General features: G+C 40.1%; 1 protein-coding gene across 1 annotated transcript; it reads right to left on the reverse strand.

The window, feature by feature from the left end:
* Nucleotides 1–616: 616 nt before the first annotated feature.
* On the reverse strand, nucleotides 617–24,647 carry OSMR (oncostatin M receptor). Its single transcript, XM_009957900.2, has 17 exons — nucleotides 24,575–24,647; nucleotides 20,031–20,188; nucleotides 17,176–17,335; nucleotides 15,302–15,583; nucleotides 14,569–14,698; nucleotides 13,171–13,328; nucleotides 10,990–11,126; nucleotides 10,233–10,392; nucleotides 9,646–9,722; nucleotides 8,986–9,202; nucleotides 7,659–7,841; nucleotides 6,301–6,402; nucleotides 5,692–5,871; nucleotides 3,802–3,966; nucleotides 2,208–2,286; nucleotides 1,856–1,928; nucleotides 617–1,066 (listed from the first exon to the last, which is right to left on the reverse strand). The coding sequence occupies exons 1-17, from the start codon at nucleotides 24,645–24,647 to the stop codon at nucleotides 617–619; spliced, it is 2,784 nt and encodes a 927-aa protein (XP_009956202.1).
* Nucleotides 24,648–25,039: the final 392 nt, after the last annotated feature.

Below are 25,039 nucleotides of genomic sequence, written 5' to 3' on the forward strand. Positions count from 1 at the left end.
GGGTAGCACTTAGAGAAGTCAGAGTTCCTCCTCATCTTTCAGTAACGCACCACACTGCATCCAGGTAACCCATCACTAGACAGAAAGTACAGCCCACCCTCCCACAACGTTACTGGGCTGAGGCAGACTCCAAAGCTGGGTAAGGCTCCACGCACAGCTGCACAATACACACTGGCTAGGGGTGGCCACAGCATGTACTAAGTGCACACAGAATACTGCAAGTGAAACAATACACTCCTTGAGCACAACAACCTACCTCCTTGGTTAACTTGCTCCTCTACTTTCTGAATAAAGTTTTAATCTCTGCAAAATATAGTAGTTCTTCACAGCAGTTTCTCATAGCCTGATGCAATCTAGCCTTCTACATAATACGGGCCACAAACCAGCCTGTAAATCTTATATAATGCCCATAACTTGTGATGAAACCATAGCATGCATCATTCCACGTGCAAAAGTCAATATTTTAACGCTAGTCCTGAAGGAAGAGCCTTGCAGCATTACCAGAAGTAAGGCAGTTGGGCTTGTGAAAGCCTTCATCACAAGAAGTTGTGGTTTGGGAAATTCTTAATTATATTGTGTAACCAAACACTGGATGGACTCACTAGAGAAGAGTACATCAAAGCCCCTGGCCTAGGCAGTGCACATCTGTTTGTGAAATGTATCTTAGACTGGTCTTTCTGCCAGCTGTTTCTCTGGGTGTTGAGGCAGCATCATCATTAAAAATATCAAAGTAGTAGTGTGGCTGGTACAGCACTACTGACAGTTCTGGCATGCTTGCTTCTAGGGTCTCCGGTATTTGATAGGGATCAGATTCAACTGCAAGATGAGAAGAATAAGCAAAATTTTCAAACCAAGTATGAGTTTGAGGTGTAGGTGTGGGTGCAAAGTCCCTCTCTTCATTTTCATGAGGGTAAATCCAGGAAGAATTGTGACTGCTGATCTTATCTTCCGTTGGCGTTGAAGACAACTGGCTCCATGGATGTAATTTCTGGGCTTCGGCCTTATTGTCCACTGCTAGCATGTCAGGAATGCAGTCACTTGTTTTCAATACTTCCTCAGAGCTGATCTACAACAGAAAACAAAGCAGTTAGTTACTCAATGAAAAAAGCCCAGGGTAAAGAAAAGGGAGCAATTACTTCAAGCACTTCTAATATTGTCTCAAATTTGTTTGGTTTAGATTTTTCAAATAAATGAACAGAATTTGAAGGAAAACATATATTTTAGCTGGAACCACTAGGAACTGGAGGGCAGCAGCAGGGGCTGTTGGGTTGTACAGATGACTCCCACTGGTGCTAGTGTTCAGTGGACACCAGCAGCGAAACCAGCAGCTCCCAGTTCGAAGGGCCTCCAGAAGTAGCTGAAGGCCTTCTGCCAGTCTCTTCCTCCCAGCCAGACCTGGCAGTGCCTGGCAGAACCCCCTGCATCCTCCCAAGGGCCAGCAAGTGCATCACTCTGCAGTGTCCAACCGCAGAGGGGCGTGTGGAGCAGGAGGAGCGGGCAGATACAGTTCACAGGCTGCAGCAAAGTGCAGTATGGTCTGGTCTGTTGTGTTCAGACAGCGCTGGGTTTTGAACACTGATACTGGAAGAAGCCCCACTGTATCAAATGATCTCATTTATTCTCCAGTTATGCTTTTGCTTTTTGCAGTAACAGACAGCAGAATAAACTGATCACTGCACAGCCACATGAATATCAAAAGGAGAATCTTCCATTAAATGACGATATTAAATTTTGTTAATTTCTGTATAAGCGTCACTCCTTTTGAAATGTAGCCAACACAAGAAAAATATTTATCTGAAACTTTACTAATTGAAGAATGGAAAAGTTAAAAATACTAGATTTTCAGTGATCTTACCTTAAACTCTTTGAATGACAGCACTTTGCTCTTGTTAGGACTAGGAATTACAGGACAGCAGCACTCCTTCACCCTGGAAATAAGAAAGCAAAACAAATGAAGTTTTTGTTCTCTCATCAAAGTATATTCTACTAGCAGAAGCCACACTTAGGCATGTGCAAAGCAGCAGCAGATGATGCGTGTCTCAGAAACGCTGCAAGCCAAATACTTAAAACAACCCCACAGCTCGACAGCCAAAGGAAAAAATGAATGAGGCATTACAACAGGCTGGAAGCAACAAGCTGCAGCTGTGGTTTGTGAATTACGCTAGTTACGTTCTCTGTTTACAACAGAAAAATGCACTATAACTCACCACTTCATCTTCCAGCCGCACATGGCAGCTACTAGTGACGGAACTATCACTAGCAGAACTAGAAGGTACAGCACGTTAGCTGTGAAAGAAAAATACTTTAAAAATTTGTTTTCAGCTTCTTACCTGTTAAAGTCAATACAGCCTGAGTTTTTGGGACAAAAATAACATCAAGCCTACATGGGGTACCTGCCACTGACTCAGCAGTAAAACTGTGTGGTCCACGGTTGCAAGATACTTCAGCTGGAAGTTCTGGGATACAGCTGTAATTCTTTGGACCTTCATTTTCTTTACCAAAATTGAATTGTTACTAGATTGCTTTTAATTTCCTCTCATGTTGGCATCTTAACTATAAGGGTACACTTCCAAAAGCTAAGACAATGGTAACTTCACTTAACTATTTGTTTCACGTTTTCTCTCAGATCCCCAAAGAAAACAGATTTTCACCATGAGGTGTTGACAGAACATAGTAAGAGAGACAATACACAAGTGTTCACACTCTTGTAGGATTTATGCCAAAACAAGAATCTCAGTATTTCCTTCTTGTTGGAAGACACGGCCTTGGGCTACTTTCCCACAAATCGGTGAGGCTACAGTAAGCAGGCTGAGGGAGAACACTGGTTAGGGCTCACTCTCCCTCTGCCCTGGCCAGTGCCCCCTTGCCCTGCACCAGCGAGTTTGTGTGTCCCTGCCACACACCACAACAGGGAATGGACATGTTACACTCTCCTTTTATCTCTTCTGTGTTAATTAAGCCCCCATTTTGATTCCCTGCATGACTGTACAAATGTCTGTGCCTGCACAAGAGAAGGCTGGCTAATGGGAGCTGGAACACGGGTCTAAGAGGCAGAATTGCCTCTGTGAGGGAACATGAGAGTTTAGATACTGTTCTGCCAGTTAGCCTAAAACATGAAGTCTCCTTGCAAGAACCAATGCTTCGCTCTTTCCTACCCCTCCCTCTTCACCTCCATCCCCAAAAAATTTTTCAAAACCAGGCATCTTGATTTGGATCATGAGTTCCACAACCACGACTGCTGAGTGGTATTTTCAAGGGAATAGAACTACAGGCAAGAGACTTCCTGTTCTGCTTTGATGATCAAATCTGCCCAGTTAGCAAACTACAGTGCTCAAGCCAACAACCCTTTCTTATTGACTTACGAAGTTAACTTGGCAACAGCTTTAAAGACTGATGAGAATAAGAATCAACATCAGAAGTTCAAGAAGCCACACAGAAATTACCTGTTTGCACACAGGTGTGTAGTTTTTGCCATAATTAGAAAACTAGTCAAATCCAAATGCAATTCTTCACTGCATTCTAGCAAACAGGACTTACTAGTCATGCCAATGTGCATATATTAAGCTATTTTCCAGAAAGATGTAAGACTGAAATAAAGATGTAAAATTATTTTCATTCTAAAATAAAAAATAAACATAGCTACTTAAAAGTATTAAAATGCTGTGTTGGTATGCACATTCTTTTTTCTCAGTCAGATTCTTTATGAAGTGCATGTTACATTGAATTAAAGGTTTTCCCTTGAGAAAGGACAATTATTTTAACCTTTTAAATCATCCCATCCTTTCCACAGCCAATACTCACAGTTAAACGGTGTATCTACGTATATAAAGTTAACAGCGGGAGTCTCTCCTCCACCTGTATATGCTTTAACCACTAGTTTGTATTTTGTGTTTGACAACAGGTGTTTCACAGTGTATCTCTTTTCTTCTGGGTTTTTAATTGTGTATTTACATAGCACGGAACCGTCTAAAATGAAACAGATAAGATAGAATCAGAGAATCACAGAATCACAGAACGGTTGGGTTGGAAGGGACCATGGGCAGGGACACCTTCCACCAGACCAGGTTGCTCCAAGCCCCATCCAGCCTGGCCTTGGACACTGCCAGGGAGGGGGCAGCCACAGCTTCTCTGGGCAACCTGTGCCAGTGCCTCACCACCATCACAGTGAAGAACTTCTTCCTTGTATCTAATCTAAACCCACCCTCTTTCAGTTTGAAGCCATTACCTCTTGTCCTATCACTACAGGCCCTGGTAAAAAGTCTCTCTCCATCTTTCTTATAAGCCCCCTTTAAGTATTAAAAACTTGCAACAAGGTCTCCTCAAAATGTTACAAATCAGCTTAACTGAGAATACTAAATGACTGAAATAATAGAACATTTGCAACCCACCTTCTTTGTAATTTGCACACTTTCTTCTGAGAAGGATGATGCATCCTGACTCATTGCCACTGGGCTGAACTCTCATCCCTTCTAACTGGACTGCTGATAGTATTGCCTATCCTCTGGCAGGCCACCCAACAACTTGCGGTCAAAAGCTGCAACTGTTTACATTAATATCCTTTTACTAGAGCTTTTAAACAGAATTATTTGGATTTTGCCATTTCCTTTTTCACCAGAATCCTGTAGCCCTTAAGTCAAGTTCTTCGCAAATAATCAAAAGCAAGAATTCTCTGCCTGAAAAAAAACACACTTTTGCCTCTCTACTGTGCAACTCCCAGACCCCAGGGAGAAAAGAGTTAGCTTATTCCTCCTGTTCCCAGCCACACCCCTTGTCTGTTAGCTCAGACAAACTGGGAAGCAGGAAATCTTCAATTTAAACATTTTAAAGTCTAACTGGGATTATTTGCAGAATTATGGTAATTCTATGGTTCATTTAGTTCTGACAGTTGTATCTGACAGGAACTCCTACATAAGCCTCCTTCAGTTCAAACTAAGCTTTTCAGCCTGGTATTAATCTAATCAGCAGAAGGATCTGATACAGGATATGACACAACTGGAAGAAGAGGCAAGGAAAAAATTAAATAATTCCTTGAACATGTAGTAAGCATCTGAAAATTATAATATACCAAAGTCATCTGGAGCAGTTTTGAGTGCAGAGCAGGAAGATCAGATACAAAAGTTTAAATGTGGCTTTGTGTCACCCCACAGCTCAGTTCTGCTGAAGGAACTCTACTGTAGAGCACAGCCACAAATACTTTTGCTACAAAAGAATTTAAACAGGGAATTTACACAGTGCTCCAACTCTGAAGGAAATAAATTGTATCCCATCTGTTTCTAAAATACCTCAAATCCTAGTAAAACTAACACACTTCCTATGACTCTCATCCAAGTAGACTGACCGCAAACAGATGTTTTCGAAATTCATCCAGAACTCAGATCACAAGAAGTAGAAACTTGACTCCACCTACAGTACTGCAAGAATATTTTCTCGAGCTCACACTGGAGTTAAAAGGAGCTCCGGAAAACAGGATGGGGACTATTAATCCGTATAAAGCCAGGACCCACTTCTGCCCATTAGCCCCTCACGCATTAGAGAGGAACAAAAAGCAGATGATGCTGTAATCTACGTACTGCCTAATGAGCCCATTTGCCTCCCTAATGTGAACTTTCCAAGAGGCTGAAATATCTGCAACAGCTGCAAAGTCTTTCACCTATGTCAACGACAACTTCCTAAATCCCAGAGCTCAGTTACCTGGAAGAACATGTTTTTTGGATCCTTTCAAACTGCAGTCCTCTTGTATAGGTGACACATAAACATGGTAGCCTCTTACAAAACCAGACTGTGACTCATTTGTGGGATAAGAATCCCAAGATACTGTCACTGTATTGAAAGTCAGTTCAACTTTTTCCACAATGGGGTCAAGCAGAGGAGCTAGAAGAAGGGAAAATAAAGTTAAACTTGCCATTATTCTTCAAGAACACTTATCTTCTCACTTGAAAAACATCTAAATTCCCACATGGTGTTTCTATCTTGTATTTAAAAGCTGAACAAAGCCAAAGCACTCCACAAAAACTGTCAACTTCACATAGTCTTCACACAGTTCACATTATACACAAAGCAGTGACTACTAACCACAGCTTTGTTTAGCTATTCTGATTAGCATGGACTCCATCTGGTCACTACACCCCTCGACACAAGGCCATGTATGTTGTTCTACAACTTTCAGATGTTTCACTGATGATATGGAAACAACATGACAAAGACATTTTTAGCTAGTTGCAGGGGAAGGCTGTGGAATTCATCTGTTTGTGACAGATTAATTTAGCAAATACACAAACCCAAAGTATGTTGCCAACTTACGTAGCTCCCTGAGATAACCAGTCTTCTTCTCCAGTAAGGAGGCTCTATTAGCAACAGATCCATAGATGTGGAAGTTGTATCTCACCCCCGGAACAAAAGCAGCTAGAAAATAGTGAAACTGATTACAAAAACAGGTTATGATTTGTCTTCTGGTTTTGCTTTTACTTAACTGCTTTCTATAGAGGTCTTTAATCCATTAGAAATGATCTTTGTGTGCTATCGTGCTATTAAAGGAACTGAAGAAGACACAGGGTAAATCAAATTCTTAGTCTGCATAATGTGAATTGAACACATTTATTCTGTCTGAAAGATAAATAACAGGGGTGGTTAATATATTTTTGTTGCCCTAGAGTATTCAAGATGAGTGTACCATAGTCTCTGAATACATCAGAGAGCAAGATAATTTCATTTCCACTTCTGGCACAGGCAAAGGTCAAGTTTTGGACTGTTTAATGTATCACAGAATCACAGAACAGTTTGGGTTGGAAGCGACCTTAAAGATCACCTAGCTCCAAGCCCCCTGCCATACCCAGGCATCAGGACTCCATGTTGTCCTCACTGACATTCACTCGCACTTGGATGAACGAAGTGCAGTCCAACTGAAGAACTGGACAACACTTTTTCCATGTGTTGCCACACTCCTTCAGTAAGGATGCGGGCTCACATGTGTTTGTATGAATTTAAGTGCTGTTCCTTTATTGCATATTGAAATGCATTCAGTGAAATTTTGTTCAACCGCCTCTCATTCCAAAGTGAACTCTCAGCTGGAGCAACCCCAGGAAGGCTATATTCCTGCAGCTGCGGAGGTTTATCAGAGGAACCTTCACACAGCCAGAAAGGATTTAGGTCTAATGGCCACCACTGGGATAAAAACCACAAAACTGGTCCCAAGCAAGGACTGGGGCTGAGATGCTTTATTTGTGGCACACTGACAGCACTAAACATCTCACTACACAGTGGATGTTAAATTGCCCAAGTCTAAATTTCTGACCCATGTTACAGATAATGCAGAGCTCCATTTTGCATCTCTCTTGCTAAAAGATTTTTAACTCCTTCATTATCTTCACCATGCTCCTTCAAGGTGTTACCACAAGCTACTCAGAAGAGGTTTTTTTCTAAAATACTACGCTGACTTTTCTAAAATGCTATGCAGACTTCCAGGGTTTAATGGAACCAGCACATCTGTGGTATCTAATTCATTTGTTAGGCAAAACATGATGCCACACACCATTGAAGAATTACACCTGCACTGCACAGACTTCAATATTCCACAGGATTTGTTTCCTAAATTTGGTTAACGCCCACAGCATGAAAGATTGCTGCACAGACATGAGAAAGAAAAATTGTTCGGCTTTCACCTGAGTTGATCAGAGCACTGGAAGTGTTGGGCCCAAATATCTTCCACTGTAAATCACAAGGCTGCAACATGGGAAAGTTACACCAATCGATAATGTAACTGTCATATGTATGTCTGGGCTCCCAGGAAATGAAAATGCCATCATCTGTACCATTAACCTGTTCTTCTTTAAGCTCTTCAGTGCCTAGGAATGAACAAAACAGAGTCTCTATTATTTCCTGCATAAAACCTCAGATTCATAAATTAATATCAATATAATTTCTATGCTAAGCTGTTAAAATAATAATAAAACAGTTGCATTCCTTCACTACCAGATACATGGGATCTTTCACATGCTGAAAGCTGATCTCTCTGTATGCTGAAAGCTGACAGCTCAAAAAGCATCCAGTAATTACTACCATATATTCATAAAAAGAACTCAACTGCAGAAACTTCACTTGGAGTACTGCATTCACCTCTGGGGCCCCCAGTGTAAGATAGGGACCTGCTGGAGCAGGTCCAGAAGAGGCCACAAAGATGATCAGGGGGCTGGAGCAGCTCCCCTATGAGGACAGGCTGAGAGAGTTGGGGTTGTTGTGCCTGGAGAAGAAAAGGCTCTGGGGAGACCTTGTAGTGGCCTTCCAGTACTTAAAGGGGGCCTACAGAAAAGGTGGGGAGGGACTCTTGATCAGGGAGTGCGGTGACAGGACAAGGGGTAATGGTTTCAAACTGAAAAAGGGTAGACTTAGATTATACATTAGGAAGAAGTTCTTTCCTGTGAGGGTGGTGAGGCACTGGAAGAGGTTGCCCAGAGAAGCCGTGGCTGCCCCCTCCCTGGCAGTGTTCAAGGCCAGGCTGGATGGGGCTTGGAGCAACCTGGTCTGGTGGGAGGTGTCCCTGCCCATGGCAGGGGGGTTGGAACTAGATGGTCTTTAAGGTCCCTTCCAACCCAAACCATTCTGTGATTCTACGAAACCTGGAGTTATAAACAAAGTCACAAGAGGTTAATCACACACAACAGTTCCCTGCGAAGCACTGGCTGCACCTTCACAGCACCTGACACACACCTGAGGCCCCAGTTTAAAGCTAAATGTGTTTGGCTCTGCAGAGACTCTCTATACAAAACAGAATTTCTGTTGTAAAGGACAGATCAAGGCACTTAAGCTTAATATACATACAGTTACCAACCCGTAGGCAAAAATACAGTAATGATTTCCAGATAGCAGTGATGTGAATTAACAGGCCAGGTTAATACATTCGCCTAAGATGATAAATTATCACTTGACTCAAAATAGGTAGAAACAAAACTCTCGTAATGGAAATCTAACTGAAAATACTCCTACTGTTACCTGTAGCTCTAGGGATGATCAATACTGAAGGAAGTGAATAATTAACATTGTTCTTTGCCTTGATACTGATTCTGTAGGAATGGTTATCAATGGAAATCCTTGTGCTATTGTAGACTGATGAAAAGGAGATGCTTTCAGGCTTAGAGCCATCTTTTACTTTTTCCCAGGTTACTTCATATGAAATATTTCCTCCATTTGCTCGAAAACTTGGGGCTTGCTGGGGAAAATGTTAAGGGGTTAGACACCAATTACTTAGTAGATTTTGCTGAAAAAATACGAGAGCGGTGTTTAGAACTTTAAGTAACTAATTAGATGTATTATTTCCGTAAGAATATAAACACTTGTTGCCACACATGCATACATATACTGGTTGAAATGGAAGTGCAGAACTCTCAGTTAATGGGATTTGTCTTGTAATACTTACAAGAACAGAACTATATGTTCGAAATGCCAGGACAGCACATCATCATCAGCTACATACGTTCTGAAATCTGTTATATATAGTATATATATATATATATACTTATATATCTTATATTCTTAAAAGACATTTTCATACCAAATTGCTATTAAGTGCACAGAAACTTTTAAAATTTCATGGAAGAATTTTCCAACTCCTTTATGAAGTGCTTTGTTTCCACCTCTGTAGCAATGCCTCACCTTCCAGAACAAGGTCACAGTCCGCCCCCCGAGAACTGGTGTAATTTCTCTCCAGATGTCCAGTTTCCCTGATGGAGCTGCAATAAAGACAGCAAGACAAAGATGCTCTAGGTGCAGAAAGAATAAATCATTTAAATTGCTTCCTCCCATTTGAAGAAATCCCAACCCCAAAACATCTTTTGCCCCATCACTCCTAGGTCTTGCCAAAGAATTATCCTTTAATTTCTTTCTCCCTTCATTCTTTTTTCCAAATGATTGTCTGGTTCATTTCCCTAGAAAATCTTTTTTTTGTTTACAGTTCCCAGGTGCTTGTTCCCACCTCTCCACCCTTCGTCCAGCCCTCACAGAACACTGTAACTCAGTCTGTCCATCCAGATTTCCCACTGCCCACACTGGATAAAATGGCAGATAGGATGAGAGTTGTTTAAGAAGGCACCTTCTTAAAGTTTGCTTAGCATGCTTCTATTTTTGTGTATGCATCAGGCCTCTGCTTTAGCTACACAGCAGAAGAGTACCAACAAACAACAAACAGAGCTGGCAAGCGAAGAACATCCTTCGAGCTCCCCTTCTCAACAGGCCAGACGTACTTGCTTCATTTGTTCTGAAGGTTCGGGCTTCACTCCATTCACTCCACCTCCAGAAATGCTTAGCTGCCCCACAGCGTACTCTAGCTGTGTATTCACTGTATGGCTGCAGCCCACCCAAGGTGATGCTGCCGGAATGGAGATGCGTGCCTGAAACATTATGCTGCAAGACAGAAAAACAGAACAGTCAGAGATCAGTTCAGCTTCATTACCAAGAGCTTTTTGTCTGAAAAAATAATTATTCATCTAGATCCTACGATAGCCAGTTAAGCTTGACTTGGAAAAGATAATCATGGAAAAATAGTAAACAAAAAAAAAAGAGAGGGGGAAAATTTAAAAAAAAAATAAATGCACAAGATCAAAAGACTGGGAGATCCAAAAAGAGGTCTGCAAGTCCTCTCTATGTAACTGTCTGAGTAGGAGTCACTCACAGCCTGTCAAATGACTACTCTTTTACATCAAGGAGGGAATTTACAGAGATTTCAGAACCCATCCACCAGAGGACAGAGCCATATATGCAGACCAGTCACACCACACACTTCAGCCAGCAGTATACAAAGTGTTGGGATTATGAATTAATGCCAGCAATGGCTACCCATGCAGCCACATCATCAGTAGAGCTTGGTTACAAATCCAGAAAATAGACACATCAAACACTCACAAGATTTAGAGTGTATTCATAATGCCAGGGTGTTATTTTTTAATCTTGCATCAAAAAGATACTCGCTGTGTTTTTGTGTATGAAAGTCAGGTTTCATACCAGTTTTACTTTCCCATCGGGCTGGACCAACTCAGTCTGACAAAAGAGTTCAATTCCTTTATTTCGATGCTGCCAATATAATGTGACTTCTGTATCTCTGCAGTCTTCCGCCAGGTGGAAAGGTGCAGTGGGATAAACTGCCAATGGAAAATCTAAGTTAGCTCTTGTAAAACAAAAAAAACACAGAAATATGTTAAGGTATTTTAGCTGAATAATAAAAGCAAGAAATAGAGGGGGTTTTTCTGCCAGTCTAGGAGAAGCAGATATAAATTAGTAAAAACTAACTTCAGAATGTAAATGTAAGTAAATGTTATACAAGATTAAAAAAACCCCTTGTACTGACTTGGAAATATTTTAGAACATCATGAACGACAGAAAGAGACAGTAAAATTCTCTAATCTAGGACCTGATAGAGGCTCCTGATGTAGCATGGTGAGTAATGTTTGCCTCATTTCTACACCCCAGAATCCAGCCTCTTCACTAGAAATTTTATTCACAACTCTTACAGTGACTCATGCCAGTAGCTACCTCTAGTAAACACTGCCAACACTACAGCTTTCAAAAGACTTCTGAGATCCTTTACTGCTATGTAAGCAGTATTCATAGTGAGCAGCAGATCTCAAACTCTGCATTATCAGTCCAATTGTAATGAGTAAGACACAGCAATGCAAGCGAGTGGTATGTTTACAGCTTTGGCCATTATCCTAGAACTTCATGACCATGAATTACAATTTGAGGACTTCCAGACTCAAAGGTCTTGTGCTTGATACAGAAGGTATCACAGCTACCACATGCAGAATTGGAAATGAAGGACTTCAGTTTTCCTTTACTGGCTGACACCCTTTAAGTAAGAAAAATTCTACTGTAAGTATGTCCAGGATCAGAGAAAACACAAAGGTATTCACAGCAATCATTACTTAAAAGGTTAACTCATCATACATATCACATATCATTTCTTTAACTTGTAACTATCACTAGAGCTGGAAAAAGAAAACTGCAGTAAAACTTAAACGTACTTAGCACATTGAATCTAATCTATTTTAGCCTGATTTCCCATGAAAACTTAGTTTATAATACCGTGTTGTCTCACTACAACCTGCCAGTGTACTCCTCCACCTTCTTCCTGCTCTATTTCTTCCATCCCCAAAAAATCATATAATAACTTTCAGAACTCTCATGCCTCTCACAGAGACAGGCATGTAACATATGTTCCTACAAGTCACATGAAAAAGCGTGTCTAGCAAAACTGTAATCAGTGCCTCTGAGGAAGGAAACGCTGCCAGAACGCAGCAGTTACATCAGCAGCCTCTCCATCCATCAGCCTGTCAGCTTCAGAACTAAGCAAAGCACGTATTGCCTCCTGCTTCTTCAAAAAGGCAAGGCTGCCACAGGACCTTGGGAACACGGAGGTGGATGTGGTGGCGCTAGAGGACACTAGGAGAACTGGAAAAACTGCTGGAGACACAGAAACTACCCAGGTGTTTTGAAGCAGGAGTAGGTAGGAACTTAAGGGACCTGGGGCACACTGTGACAGAGGACACAACTAACAGGGAAGAAGGAACCACAGCCATCAGTTACTGCTCACAGAATAACCTGCTTAATTTCACTGATGACAGTAGCACAGCGGATGTTACTGTCCCATATTAGCACCAAGACAGCACTATCACCTCTTTCCTGGCCACAGCTGCATACACCCATATCATCTCATTTGGAGAGGTGTTAGTTAATTCTATTTACCCACTTTTCAAAATGTGTACCTCCATTGTATTTCGGAAAGATGGTAACATCAGCAATATTTTGGAGAAAGGACTGAATTCCCAAGTAACCTAAACAGATATTTTTCTTGAATTCCTCATTTTATATCCTTTTATCATGTTGCTTCCTATACTACGAACCACCTTCAGCAAAGCAGCAGATTTTGAAGCATTAAGGGGTCATTTGAATAATCAAATCTGACCTTTGGAGTGAATCTGTATTCTACCATTAACACAACTTTGCAAAGCTGAAACTGAAGAGCCAGCAGGTAACTGTAGCACAGGGACAGATAATTCACAAAAACTGTGAGAATAAAAATCAAGGACTTCCACACTTCAAGCTAGGGCACTCAAGTACCACGATCAGAAGGAGGACAAGGCCTGCAGCAAAAAAAAACCTTCAATGAAGACATAAAGAAGACCTTACTTCTGTGAGTTAAATCAAAAACATCCGTGGCAGTTTTCTTTCCCAGTGGGTTTTCCACAGTCACTGTGATATTACAGATCCTCTGCTGGCCTATATCCCAAGAACACGAGCACTGTTCGGAACAACTTACTGCGCATGGAACTGTTTTTTGGGAAATCCTATCAAAGAAGGGCAGGGGGGAAGAGGAGGGAAAGAAAGACAGACATTTTTCCATAATGTACAATTTTTGATGCCCAACTAGAATACAGCATCATAAAACATAAAGCTGAGGGGGACTATAAGAAGCCACCCAATTCTTTCCCCTAGCCTGAAGTAGGATGAATATAGGTACTCTTACAATTGGACGAAAGTTTTCTTCAAAGTCTAAGTTTACTTTACCCTTTTAAGATACAGCTAAATTGCTTTTAGTGATTTACTAAATTCTAAACTAGGGAATTATTTGCCAAGAATTAAACCATTCACATGTCTACCATTATGCTTTTAAATGAAGCAGTAATTTCAAGTGCATCTTCTAACCTTCCATTTTTAAATCACCATCATAATATCTTAATGGAAGTGAATGATGCAGAGACCATGAAGGTATAGGCGATGATGACCTGCCTTCTGCTGAGATCTTTCAATGAAAGTTTATTGTAATGATGAGGCACCTGTCCTGAGTTCCCCTTTCTCTGTAGGCCTCATCCATCTAGATGTCTCTGCAGCAAGGAGCTAAGGGCCAGGTCTGATAGGCCACAGCTGCATAACCTTGACTCAGACTGCTAAGAGCGAGCTGTGAGAAAGTCTTCAGAGAGACTTTATACACAGTGCCCCCCCAAAAAAGGGGGGCTGAAATTACAGGAATTTTGAGACAGGATTGTCAGTAGCTCAAGGACTCAAGAAGGAAAACACCAACATGTAAAGTTGTAAAATCCTAAATAAAAAGAACTAGGGGGCTAATCAAGTTAACTGAGGGTCAGCTGGGAATCATCAGTTTGAGTAAGCATTAGGGTCAATGGTTAGTGAACACACTAATCCTCAGACTACCAGCTGATCAAATCCTAGTTAGCCTGTGTGTGTGACCCAATAATCATGTTATACTTTTAAGTTATCTATATCCTGATTGCATGGTATCTTCATACCTACAGAAAGATATCCAAACAAATTATCCCAAACGAACGTTTAGAGCAAGCTGCATCAAGCAGAACCTGGTCTGACGGACCCACAACTTTGTTATAGATAGTCTAATCCACAGCAGATCTGCACCACTCAAACTTTGTTAAATAAGCTGATTAGTGAGCTGGAAAGAGGCAAGCAGCTAACTGCAACACACATAAAAAACATTTCCACATATTTTAAAGGAAAAACATGTCTGTTCTGTACAGCCCAGGCCAGAATTAATATAAGAATGAGGAGACTTACTCTTCAGACAAGGTGTACTTTGGAGAATTACGTCCATAAAGATAGGTGTCTCCTCCTTGGCTCCAAGTACATGTTACTATTCTCATGTCTTGAGTTTGGCAGGAAAAATCATTAGGTGTATCTGGTGGTTCTTGTCAGAGGGAATAACCAAAAAACCACCATCAGCATAGCAGTCAAGGCAAAAGTCATGAACCTTTTTACTATATTAACAAACTAGAAACAATGGATATACACAAAGTCTGGTTTACTACAGATGTTATTATTTCAATTATACTTATTAAATGACCACTCTGCACAGAAAATCCTGGTAACATCAGAAATTGCAATCTGAACACTTCTACATGTTATTATTTTTTGTTATATTCATACATTAATTAATTTAATCTGTATTGTTTTCTATCTGAAAAATTGCTACCAGACTTCAAAAGGGGGACTGTACTGAGTTTTTACCACAGACAATAAAGCCGACCTCCTAAAGGGGTAGGTATATTTAAAAATCAGTCACTTGTCCTAGGATCAACTAATGAGATTAATCTGAACACATTTAATGCTATTCTTCAATGCTTTCTATATGCAAGTGTACAGATCCGAAGTCAGACATTAAACAGAGTTCAGCTGGACATGACAGGACAATGAAAACTTACAGTAAGCTTTTTATTTTCTACCCCTGTTCCTCACAGCCGCTCTTGACTTAACAACAGGAAAATAGAACTGTAATAAAGCATTCACTTACTACCCACAAAGAAAACTGCATAATCATAGCATTGCTTTTCACTGCAAGACTCTTGACAGTAGACAGTGATGTGAGGCCGTTTTAGATGTGCCACATTTTTCACAGTGAGAAGTCCAACTTGACTGTTTGTGTGACTGAAAACATGAACAGCTGGGTCTAGAAAGAATTCCTTAATGATTTGACCTTTCCTTCCAATGCAACAAAGACTGATGTCAGAGCCTTCCTCTACAACTTTTTCATTTGGAAAGATTCGTGGTCTACTGTTATTTGAAGTGTCCAGGCCTGCAAATTAATACAAAACAAAACACTTCAAAACCTGCTTATGGCAGCAGCCTTCAACCAGAACACATAACCAAGCATTTACACAAGAATCTGCTAATGTTACAGTACCCGTTCACGGCCTTTTATTTAGTATTCTTTGCCACACAGAAATCAACTTCACAAGTAACAATACCTATATTTCTCTTAAACCCATAAACATATCATGTTATCCAACAAACTACACAAGAGGCTGAATCCATCTCACTGCCTTTCACTTAGGGGAAACAAATAGTGTATGTTCAAGAACTGCCTTTACAGATGAACACCACCTCCTGCACCTATGAACAGGCTGATGCTTACAGTCAAAATGCCTGCTCTCAGAGATTATGAGCAGGGGGCTAGAAAAAATGTCATGTACTGAAGCTCATGCAGAGCTCAGCTCAGAAGAGTCAACATTGAATGTATCAGATCAGCAAGGGGATACTCAACTAGGAACGAGACTCCTATGGCTTTCAAGGCGGTCCTCCTTGCTGGAGGCAAAAATTAGTGGGATTTAAGTGACTCACAGGCTTTCTCACAGGTTGGAGATAAGATCTACTTTCAAGAATCTGATCCAAAAATCTGATGAAGTCTAGAGTCACTCTCTTTCAGAGAACTTTAAATCAGGTCTGTAATGCAGGATCAGTTTGTGACAAAGAAATAGTATTTCTGATCCCTATCCAATTTCAATTGAAAAAAAAATTTCTCCAAGATTGAGGTTAGTGAGAAAGAAAGGGAGTCTTGCATCCTATTTCCCATTATATGAGATAAGAGACATGAGCAATTTACATGCCACAATCCAACTATACCAACCTGTGATGCTTCTACAACCCATCATGTCTCCCCTTAACTAAAAGCCCTTGCTGCTCCAAACAAGAAGAGTATTTCTTTACAAAACCACTACAGTCATTTTTTCTAAAGCAGTTACATACTCTTTAAACCAAATTCTCTGGAAACCAAACTGTTCTACTAAGACATTGCAATCCAAAAAAAAAAAAAAAAAAAAAAGGTTTTGTGATATTAATTACATTATTGGTTCATTCCCTGTTTACTCTCACGTAACTCATGGAAGTTAATTCCAAGTGACAAAAGGAGCTCACTCACTCCTCTCTCCCTGCTTCTTTAATACTAACCAAAGCTATGAACCCCAGACAGAAGCAACACATGCACCTGACGACGCAACCATAGCTATGTGCTTTCTTTCCTCTTCCCCTGTCTGGGCCAGGGCTGTGTCTGACCTGATGATAGAACCCATCCAAGATCCCATGCCACTCTATGTACTGCATTATTTTAATGTGTGAGTGGGCAAGAGAAGCTGCAAAACTTTTGGTGTACTAGGTTAGGAAGATGGTCTGCAAATTAAAACAATGGCTGATGCATTGCTACTATTGCCAGGGGAAAAAAAAAAAAAAAGTTGGTTAGTGCTTAGAGATGAAAGGGTGCAAAATGGATTCTTGATTTGATGCCATCTCTCCTGAATTAGACTTCACCGTTACAGTCACCGGTGAATTACAATCTAGATTTGTACTGGAAAAAAAAACAAAAGCGATATTGCCAAGTCTTGTTTTGCTTACCCAGGACAGTCTCCCACACACTCCACTGACTCCAGATTTTTGATGATTCTGCTTTGCTCCTTATTCTCACTGAGTGTGACATACACTCCAAAGGTAAGTCTGAATTCCATATCCAATGAAGAGGCTTTCCTGATTTATCAAGCGTGATGTTATGAAACTCCTACAAACAAAGGCCCACAAGGAAAACTATTGAAAACACAGTGTGATCTGTAGACACTTTGGAAGTACAATCAAAAGCACTGAGAGAGAGAGAAAGCTCAAAGGAGGAAAATGCTTTTGAAAAACAAATCTCTGAAATCCCACTTGCTATACGTGATCTCACACTAAGTAACTAGTAAAGTAACTAACTACTTACAAATCTGTACTAGCAGCAGTGGAGCGACTGATGCGCTGGCAAGTTCTACTTGGTTCTGACAATGTATTGTGAGTCAGGACCCACTTCTCATGAAATGGATTTGCTCTCAGAGACTTTCAGTGGGTTATTTGTACCTGTTACTACCTGAGCAATACCATGTACGGACGCTGCTGCCTGCAAGCACACCTTGTCTAATGCTCTGGGTTACATACCCCTGGCTCTGAATTACGGCAGGAATCTGCACTGGCCAGCAAGGACTTATGCAGATCTCATTGTAGTTCTGAGGCACAGCATCTGAGGACAGTACTACCACCAGTGACAGGCAGAGTAGAAAAATATCTGCTGTTTTCCCCAAAATGCTTGACTACTGTAATATACACATGCAAGAAATGTGAAAAAACACATCCAAAACTGTTATGAGTTCCATGAACGTAACAGAAGAAGGACAGCCTAAAATATAAAATGGAGTTGAAAAACCATTAAAGCTAAATGTTCTGTATTTGGCAAACCTTTTTATATTGGTTTATGTAAATGCGGACAAACAGTAAAAAATAGAAAATGTTCTGCTGCTCCCCAAGAGAAGATATCCTACAGATTTCTTTCAGTATGTGCCTACTGAGGCCCACCTGTGCACTAAATGAGCTGCACCAATACACAGCACAGCAACTCAAACTAACCAGGGCACCATGTAGTCACACAGATAGATAAAAATGTACCACAAGTGTGAATCTCCCCTGGCATGAGAGCCCATAAGAAGCTGGAAAAAATGGCTCAAAAAATTCTATTAACCACCTGTAATTATGAACACATTTTAGAACAGAACACATATTTCAGTACTTCTTAAAGCAACAAAACCATATTCTCAGCATATAGATTTGTGCTGCTTCTATGAGCTGTACCAGAGCCTTGGTTCACATTGACAACTAAAGAGCTGCTTTCTGTCACTGCTTTCCATAAGCAACACCTGCACTTTCACAAACCACCACTCTGAGAAAAAGTCTGCAACCAGTTTACAATTTAATTTCCCAGTTATATCACTGAGGAATGTAGTCACTGCTTTGGAAGTTATATAGACTGTCCCTGCGTTGGTATGAGCAGACTCACAGAGTTTCTTTATTGGCACACATTCTTCAGAAAAACAGAGAAGTAAATACATTCCTGTGTGGTAGTAACATCCAAATACCCTGTTTATTTTCCTTGTTGTGTTTATTATGAGTAAGAGAACAGACGACATCCTTTGATTCAAAAAACTCTTTTTTCCAGCAAGTTAGTAAGAGTTTGTGGGAAGTATACTCCAAAAAACCACTTGTTTGTAGCTGTCTGGCCCGTTTCTGATTTCTGGGGCAGATCTACTCACGGAGTGTTAAAAATCCTACCCCACGTATCAAAGTGGTCAAAATCTTCTAAACTGCACAGAGCTTATCTGCAGTGAAGATGTGCTTCTTCAAACTGAGGGACAAAATAGTACCAGCTTGGCTGATCAGAAAAGTTGTGATTCGTAACAGTGCCCATCTTATTTTATTGACTTCTGGTTTCAGAAAAATAAAGCCCTTTTCTGCTTTATGAGCTTTCTCACAAAGAGCAGCTTTTAATGAGCTAGAGCAGTTTTCCAGTTTTACTAAGTTTTAACATGTGCATTTCATATTCTCCTATTGTTCAATCAGCAGATGACTCATAATAGGTTATAATATCCCTAAAACATGCATTCAGTTCCCAAAAGATTTTGTCAGATCCAAAGAGAGGAAATTTTCTTTGGAGACTGAAGTTCTCACACTGAAGTCACGAACTAGGGAAAACACCACGAGCAGGCCTAAGCCTATGATTTGGGTGATCTCCACCTCTTCAGAAAATCTGGCTGCTTTAGGTGTTAAGGAATACTAGCAGGATAGGGACTCTGCAAAAGAGATATCACTACTTCTTCCTTAACTGGAAGAGGTGGGTATAAGGTAACTGCTAACACGACCAAGCACAGGGCTTAAAAGGCTTCACTCACACACAGACTATCATTTGGTGCATAAGGTGAGAGGAGCTGCAGCAACATGAGTCACGCTCAGTTAGTCCCCAGTGAAGGACAGTAATCATGCTACAAAAAAGACTGCCTTTAGGAGCAACAGAAGGGATGTTTCTGTGAGGCCCCTAAGGGGACCTGCACATCAAAAGGAAAACAGAGGCCTTCAAAATCTGATCTCCAAAGTCTGCCAAACACAACCCCTCAATAAACAGTATGCAGGGCATATCTACATTCTGCCCAGGTGGAAATGCCTTCTTCATCTGAGCCAATATTTTTTTTGCACAAAAACTGGGCATAACATTAGACCACATCTGGCACCCAGTGAAATATGGAGGTATTTCTGGTGCAGTTTTGTAAATACTATGTTGTAAATCATAAATATATGATTTACATTTACAGCAAAGCTATCTGCATATGCATCTGAACATCGTCCTTTAGCTTCCTTTATATTGTAAATAAGTAATATACCTTTTTTAAAAATACACTTACTGTCCACACAGTTTCATCTGTTCGATGAACTTGTATTTCAAAAGACATGGCCAGCTCAGCATCATGTGCTGATTTGCCAACATCCCATTCCACCAGCAGCCGCTGAAGAGCCAAATCCTTGGAAATGTTAAGGTACGTTACTGGAAACACAATGGATTCTAGGAGCACAAAAAGATTAACGTTTAGCTAAGTTACAAAGCAGATCTGAAATAACAGTGGTTAGAGGTAAGATAGGTTCCACAACAGTTCTGAGGGAAAAAAAAATAAAGTTATCAAGACCCACACTATTGACATCAAAAGCAAAGATAATCTTTCATCTTAAGGCATCATCAGGCTAGAATGAGGTTCCTGAATCTACTCAATAGCCCCCCACCATGACATTTGGTATACTATTTAATTTCTTTATGCCCTGAATTTACTAGCTACTTTACGGGAATATTGATCCATCCCTTTACAGTCATTTTAAGAGGAACAACATAATGTATTAACAGGCACTGAATCCCAAGAAAGCCCAACCCCTAGCGAGACTTCTCATCATTAGGGCAGAAAATCTAGGCTCAATTTTGATCTCTGATCTAATTAAGATTAAATTGGTTAATGTAAATCAAGCATTTGAACAGCATAGGTTGTTTCCCTCCACTAACTAGCTCAGATGATAGTCTAGTATTAGGCACACTCCTGGTTGCTATACACAGGGCTTAGGTACTTTAGTCAACACTGTGGATTCTTCTGCTGGAGTTAGTTAAAACGGCACCTCCATCCTTTTGTGGGTCTGGAGTTAATTCCTAGAATAAAATGAAGCTTAAAAGTCAGACTGAAGTCCCTTTTGGTGTCAGGAAAGTCCCCTTAAGACGACTAGCCTACTGAAACTACAGATCACCTTATGAGTTGTCCCTCTTTTTTAGATGTTTGCTTTGTCACCTCTCCCAAAAAACCCTAACTCTTGGAAGAGATTAAATATGCTGCTCATTGATCTGTAGCTTCTCTTCTTCCTGAAAAATAAACAAACAAACAAACCACAACAACAACAAAAAAAACCCTAAACTTGATCTGGTTGTTAATGAAGCCAGGGCACTGAAATGGCCAAGTAACTAGGCTTTTTCTTTTGTCACAGTTGCTTTCCAAGATGCTTCTGCTTGTTACAAACGACAGGGTCAGAATGCTTATACTGACCAGGACACAGAAAAGAAATCACAGAAATAACTGTATATTTTAATAAAACAGAACTCATTCCGGACATTCCTGCCCGACTACAGCCACAGTCCTCAGGGACATGCTGAAACGAAAGACTGTCAGCAGCTGCTTCTCAGAAAACTGCCACCTCCAGTCATCTCTCCCAGATGTGCTTCACCCACTGACCCAATGATTATCTGAGCCTTTTACAGATATTACTGGAAAAAATGCAAATAGTCAAGAAATTTAGTTTGAGAATCTACATTCTGACAGATGCTTCTGGCAGCAGATATCCAAACTGTTTTGCAATTTATCCTGTGGTGCCTGCTCTGCACTAACCTCTGTGCAGCAGTTTCCCTATGTATGGATCTTTACATTAACTGTAAGAAATTAAAGGCTCAAGATTAGCAGCAGTTATAACAATCCCTGACCAATCAAAGAAAGCAAATAACACTTCATAAGCACACTCATTAATTATGAGAATGCAGACACTGACATAGCTTAATTGTTTATACAAGTCCAGCCTGCAATTAAAGAATAAATGTACTATTAGTGACAACTTATGAAAATCTGTGGAAAGAAAGGATTGTTTCTCTTTTGGCAAATCATCTACAAACTCTGTATATTTTTAATCCACTCCATTTTGAAAGGTACTGGCAGTCAAAGCAAAATGAAAGTAATTTGCTTTCTATCTAGAGGAAGCTACTGGCATAGGTTTCTTCAGATATGCTTGGAGGAAGAAATTAAGATTTCATTGTTCAAACACTTAGTCTCAGAAACAGGATTGTGGTATACTAAAAAAATTTTTGTGGGAGAAGTATACACGCACATATATGCACATGTACTTTCTACTCTCACTGAAGCCTTAACATATAATTACTGGAAAAAGATGAATGTGTAAATTACATGAAAGCAGAATTTGACAACATTAGTGTCTTCTGTAAGGTAATGCAAAAACTTTTCAAGTGCAGAACTAAAATTTCCCTTTTGGCTATGGTTACTACATGGTTCTTAAAAAGAAAAAACCCTGCTGCTTGACAATTGCTTTTGAAAAACAATGGTCATCAGTTTTATACTACCATAAGGAAACCTAGAACCTATGACACCTAGTGTACGTCTGGAACCAAATAAAGAAAGTGGAAGGCTTGGGGATAAATTTCACTTGCCAAAACAATGAGGGAGCAGCAATTTTACATTTTACTGAAAAACAGAAATATTGTTAGTTCCACTGCCAGGGACTGAGCAGGGAAGGAGCCAGAACAATCAAAGCAACAAAGTGAGCCATAAAATTAACTCTGGAAGCAGAGTATCCTAGGTTATTTTGGGAAGGTAAGACAAGACACACTTCATCTCCCCACATTCTACAGACTTCCACTATCAAACAAGACAAAGGCTGTTAAAATCCCACTTAGGCTCAGGAATTGACCATAACGCTGTTGTTCTCCAGTATATAATCTTAGCTGCTCATTTTTTGGTCAACCTTACCTGTACGTTCGTCATCCTTTTACCTGAAGCACCATGCATCAAACCTCTAAGGGGATCTCATTTCACATATGTGATTAAGTGGCTGATATAAAGCTCTAGCCCTTGCCATTCTTGTGTTTTCCTTCTGCAGTGCTGAAGCAACTATGGGAGACAGATGGGCCCAGCACAAATAAACAAACCTGAAGGAAAGGACCCAGCAAGTCTCTCAATGCAGCTCACAGGCACAAAGACGCCCAAGAAAAGGAAACAAATACACCTGAAAGCCAGACTGTTGGCAGAAACCCCTTCCTTTTTCAGGGTGCACCATTAAAAAGAAACCCCTGAATATCTTCTGAATTTCCCTGTCCTCTTTTCTGTTCCTTCTCTAGTCAATTCGAACTGCAAGTGTCACTGCTATGCCTATTGCATTGATGATGAACGTGCCTCTCTTCCCCACATCTCTTTTTGTCCCAAGCTCAAATCTCATCCGTTTTCTCACCATGGAAAGTACTTTCACATGCCGCATTTAATTAACTTGAAAAAAACCCAAACGTCTCATTAGTTTCTGTTTTTTCTCCATCTATACGAGTGCCCTTTCACTATCTTGTTTTAGTCAGGTGAGGTATCACTTCAGACCTCACACAATTTTGTTATCCTCAGAGCCTGGCATAAGACACTCTATATGACCAGTTAGGGGTTATACACAGTACCAACAAAGTAAAGAAACAATATAGTTAAATGTATAGCCAAGATCTTGAAGACCATTGAGTTACAATGCTGGACTTAAAAGTAGTATAATTTACGCATGCAGAAATATTTGTAGCATTCACAGTTATAATCTTCCCCTCCTAGCAAATTTAAGTAATCAAGGCATCTTAAGACTTGTTTTAACTTGAAAGCTAACTCAAGACTATACGAACAGCTTTATGATTAACAACAGAGACTAATTTTACTCCTGAACAACTGCATGTGAAAACAAGTGACCAAGTTACTGTAATGCAGTAACTGTTTGGACTTGCCTGCATTACAGTTTTGCCACTCTAGGGGCGTTGGTAATAGAGTCTCAAAACTGAGGAACTGGCACCTTGGGTGAATGGAGTGTGAACTCATGAATTTCAAGGTTGAAGAAAGGCAAAAGAAGTCTGAAACAGATATATTACCCCCTTCAGTATAATAAGTACATCTATACAAAAAGACGCCCCTCTCCCTCCTTCACCAACTCAGTTAAGACAATATAACTTCTATAATGCAGACTATAGTCCGGTAAGTTCTGACTTCTTTAAGTCAATTAAAAATATTTATTCCTTTTTTTTCTTTTAATGGAGTTATGACCAATGCTATTGCCAGCAGCAAGCGTGCAAGCAGTATTTTCACCTTAAAATACACAGCATTCTGGAAAACTATCCTTATATGCAACTTTGTTCCCTCTGAAGATGCATATTCGCTTTTTTCTTTGTACTGGATACCTATGTGAAATGTAAGAAATAAAAATCTGGTCCTGGAATCTTGTGGCACAATCAGAAAAGAGTCAACGGAAGAGCTAAAGTTTTCATAGATAGGACAAACAAAAAAGGGAAAGTGAAGGGAAGAGGTAGAAAAGTTGTCAAAGAGGAAATATATTGTTTGAAGATGACAGAGTACAGATCAAAAACATATGAGACAGAGGGGGAGCAGTAAATGAATACACTTTGGCTTCACATCATTGCAAGTTATTGATTCAGCAGATGGTTTTGCATGATGGGGTTACAAAAGGTAATTATACATGTTGCTTCATCAGCTTACCAAAGAGAATAATTTGATTAGGTGTGTAAAATGTTGCTTAATCACAGAAGACTTACAAATGAGCAAGACCAAAGCTTCAGTTGTAGATTGCTTCCAACTAAAAAAGCAAATGTTCAGACATTTACCTTGCTGTGAGTATGTAGTGTAGCAAGTCCTCAGGGGGAGCAGTACTGCCAGAACCATGAAGTGATTCATCATTCATCTGCCTTTTCCTGTATAAGACTTATCAGGAAAGAAGACATTCTATTTATTTGTTTCTTTTACAAGAAATGCATGACAGGCAATAGTGCAGATAATATTACTGTATTTAAGAATGAATAAATAAAAACCCAACCACACAGACTCCAAGAAGAATGGACAAAGAAAGATAAGGAACGAAAAAACCCTCTCTTTTTTTTGGACGTGGCTAAAGCACAGGGACAAATACATCACTCAAAAAGTTCAATTTAATCTCAACAAATAAAACACACAATATCTTTGAAGTTTTCCCTCCACTTATTTCTAAGGAATATTAAAACAAAAGTTTATCCTGATATATTTTGGCCTTCCTCCTGCACAAGTAACAAGATACCCATCCTAACAATTTAAAA

Source organism: Leptosomus discolor, chromosome Z, assembly GCF_034619465.1.
Source record: "Leptosomus discolor isolate bLepDis1 chromosome Z, bLepDis1.hap2, whole genome shotgun sequence".
Lineage (NCBI taxonomy): Eukaryota > Metazoa > Chordata > Aves > Leptosomiformes > Leptosomidae > Leptosomus > Leptosomus discolor.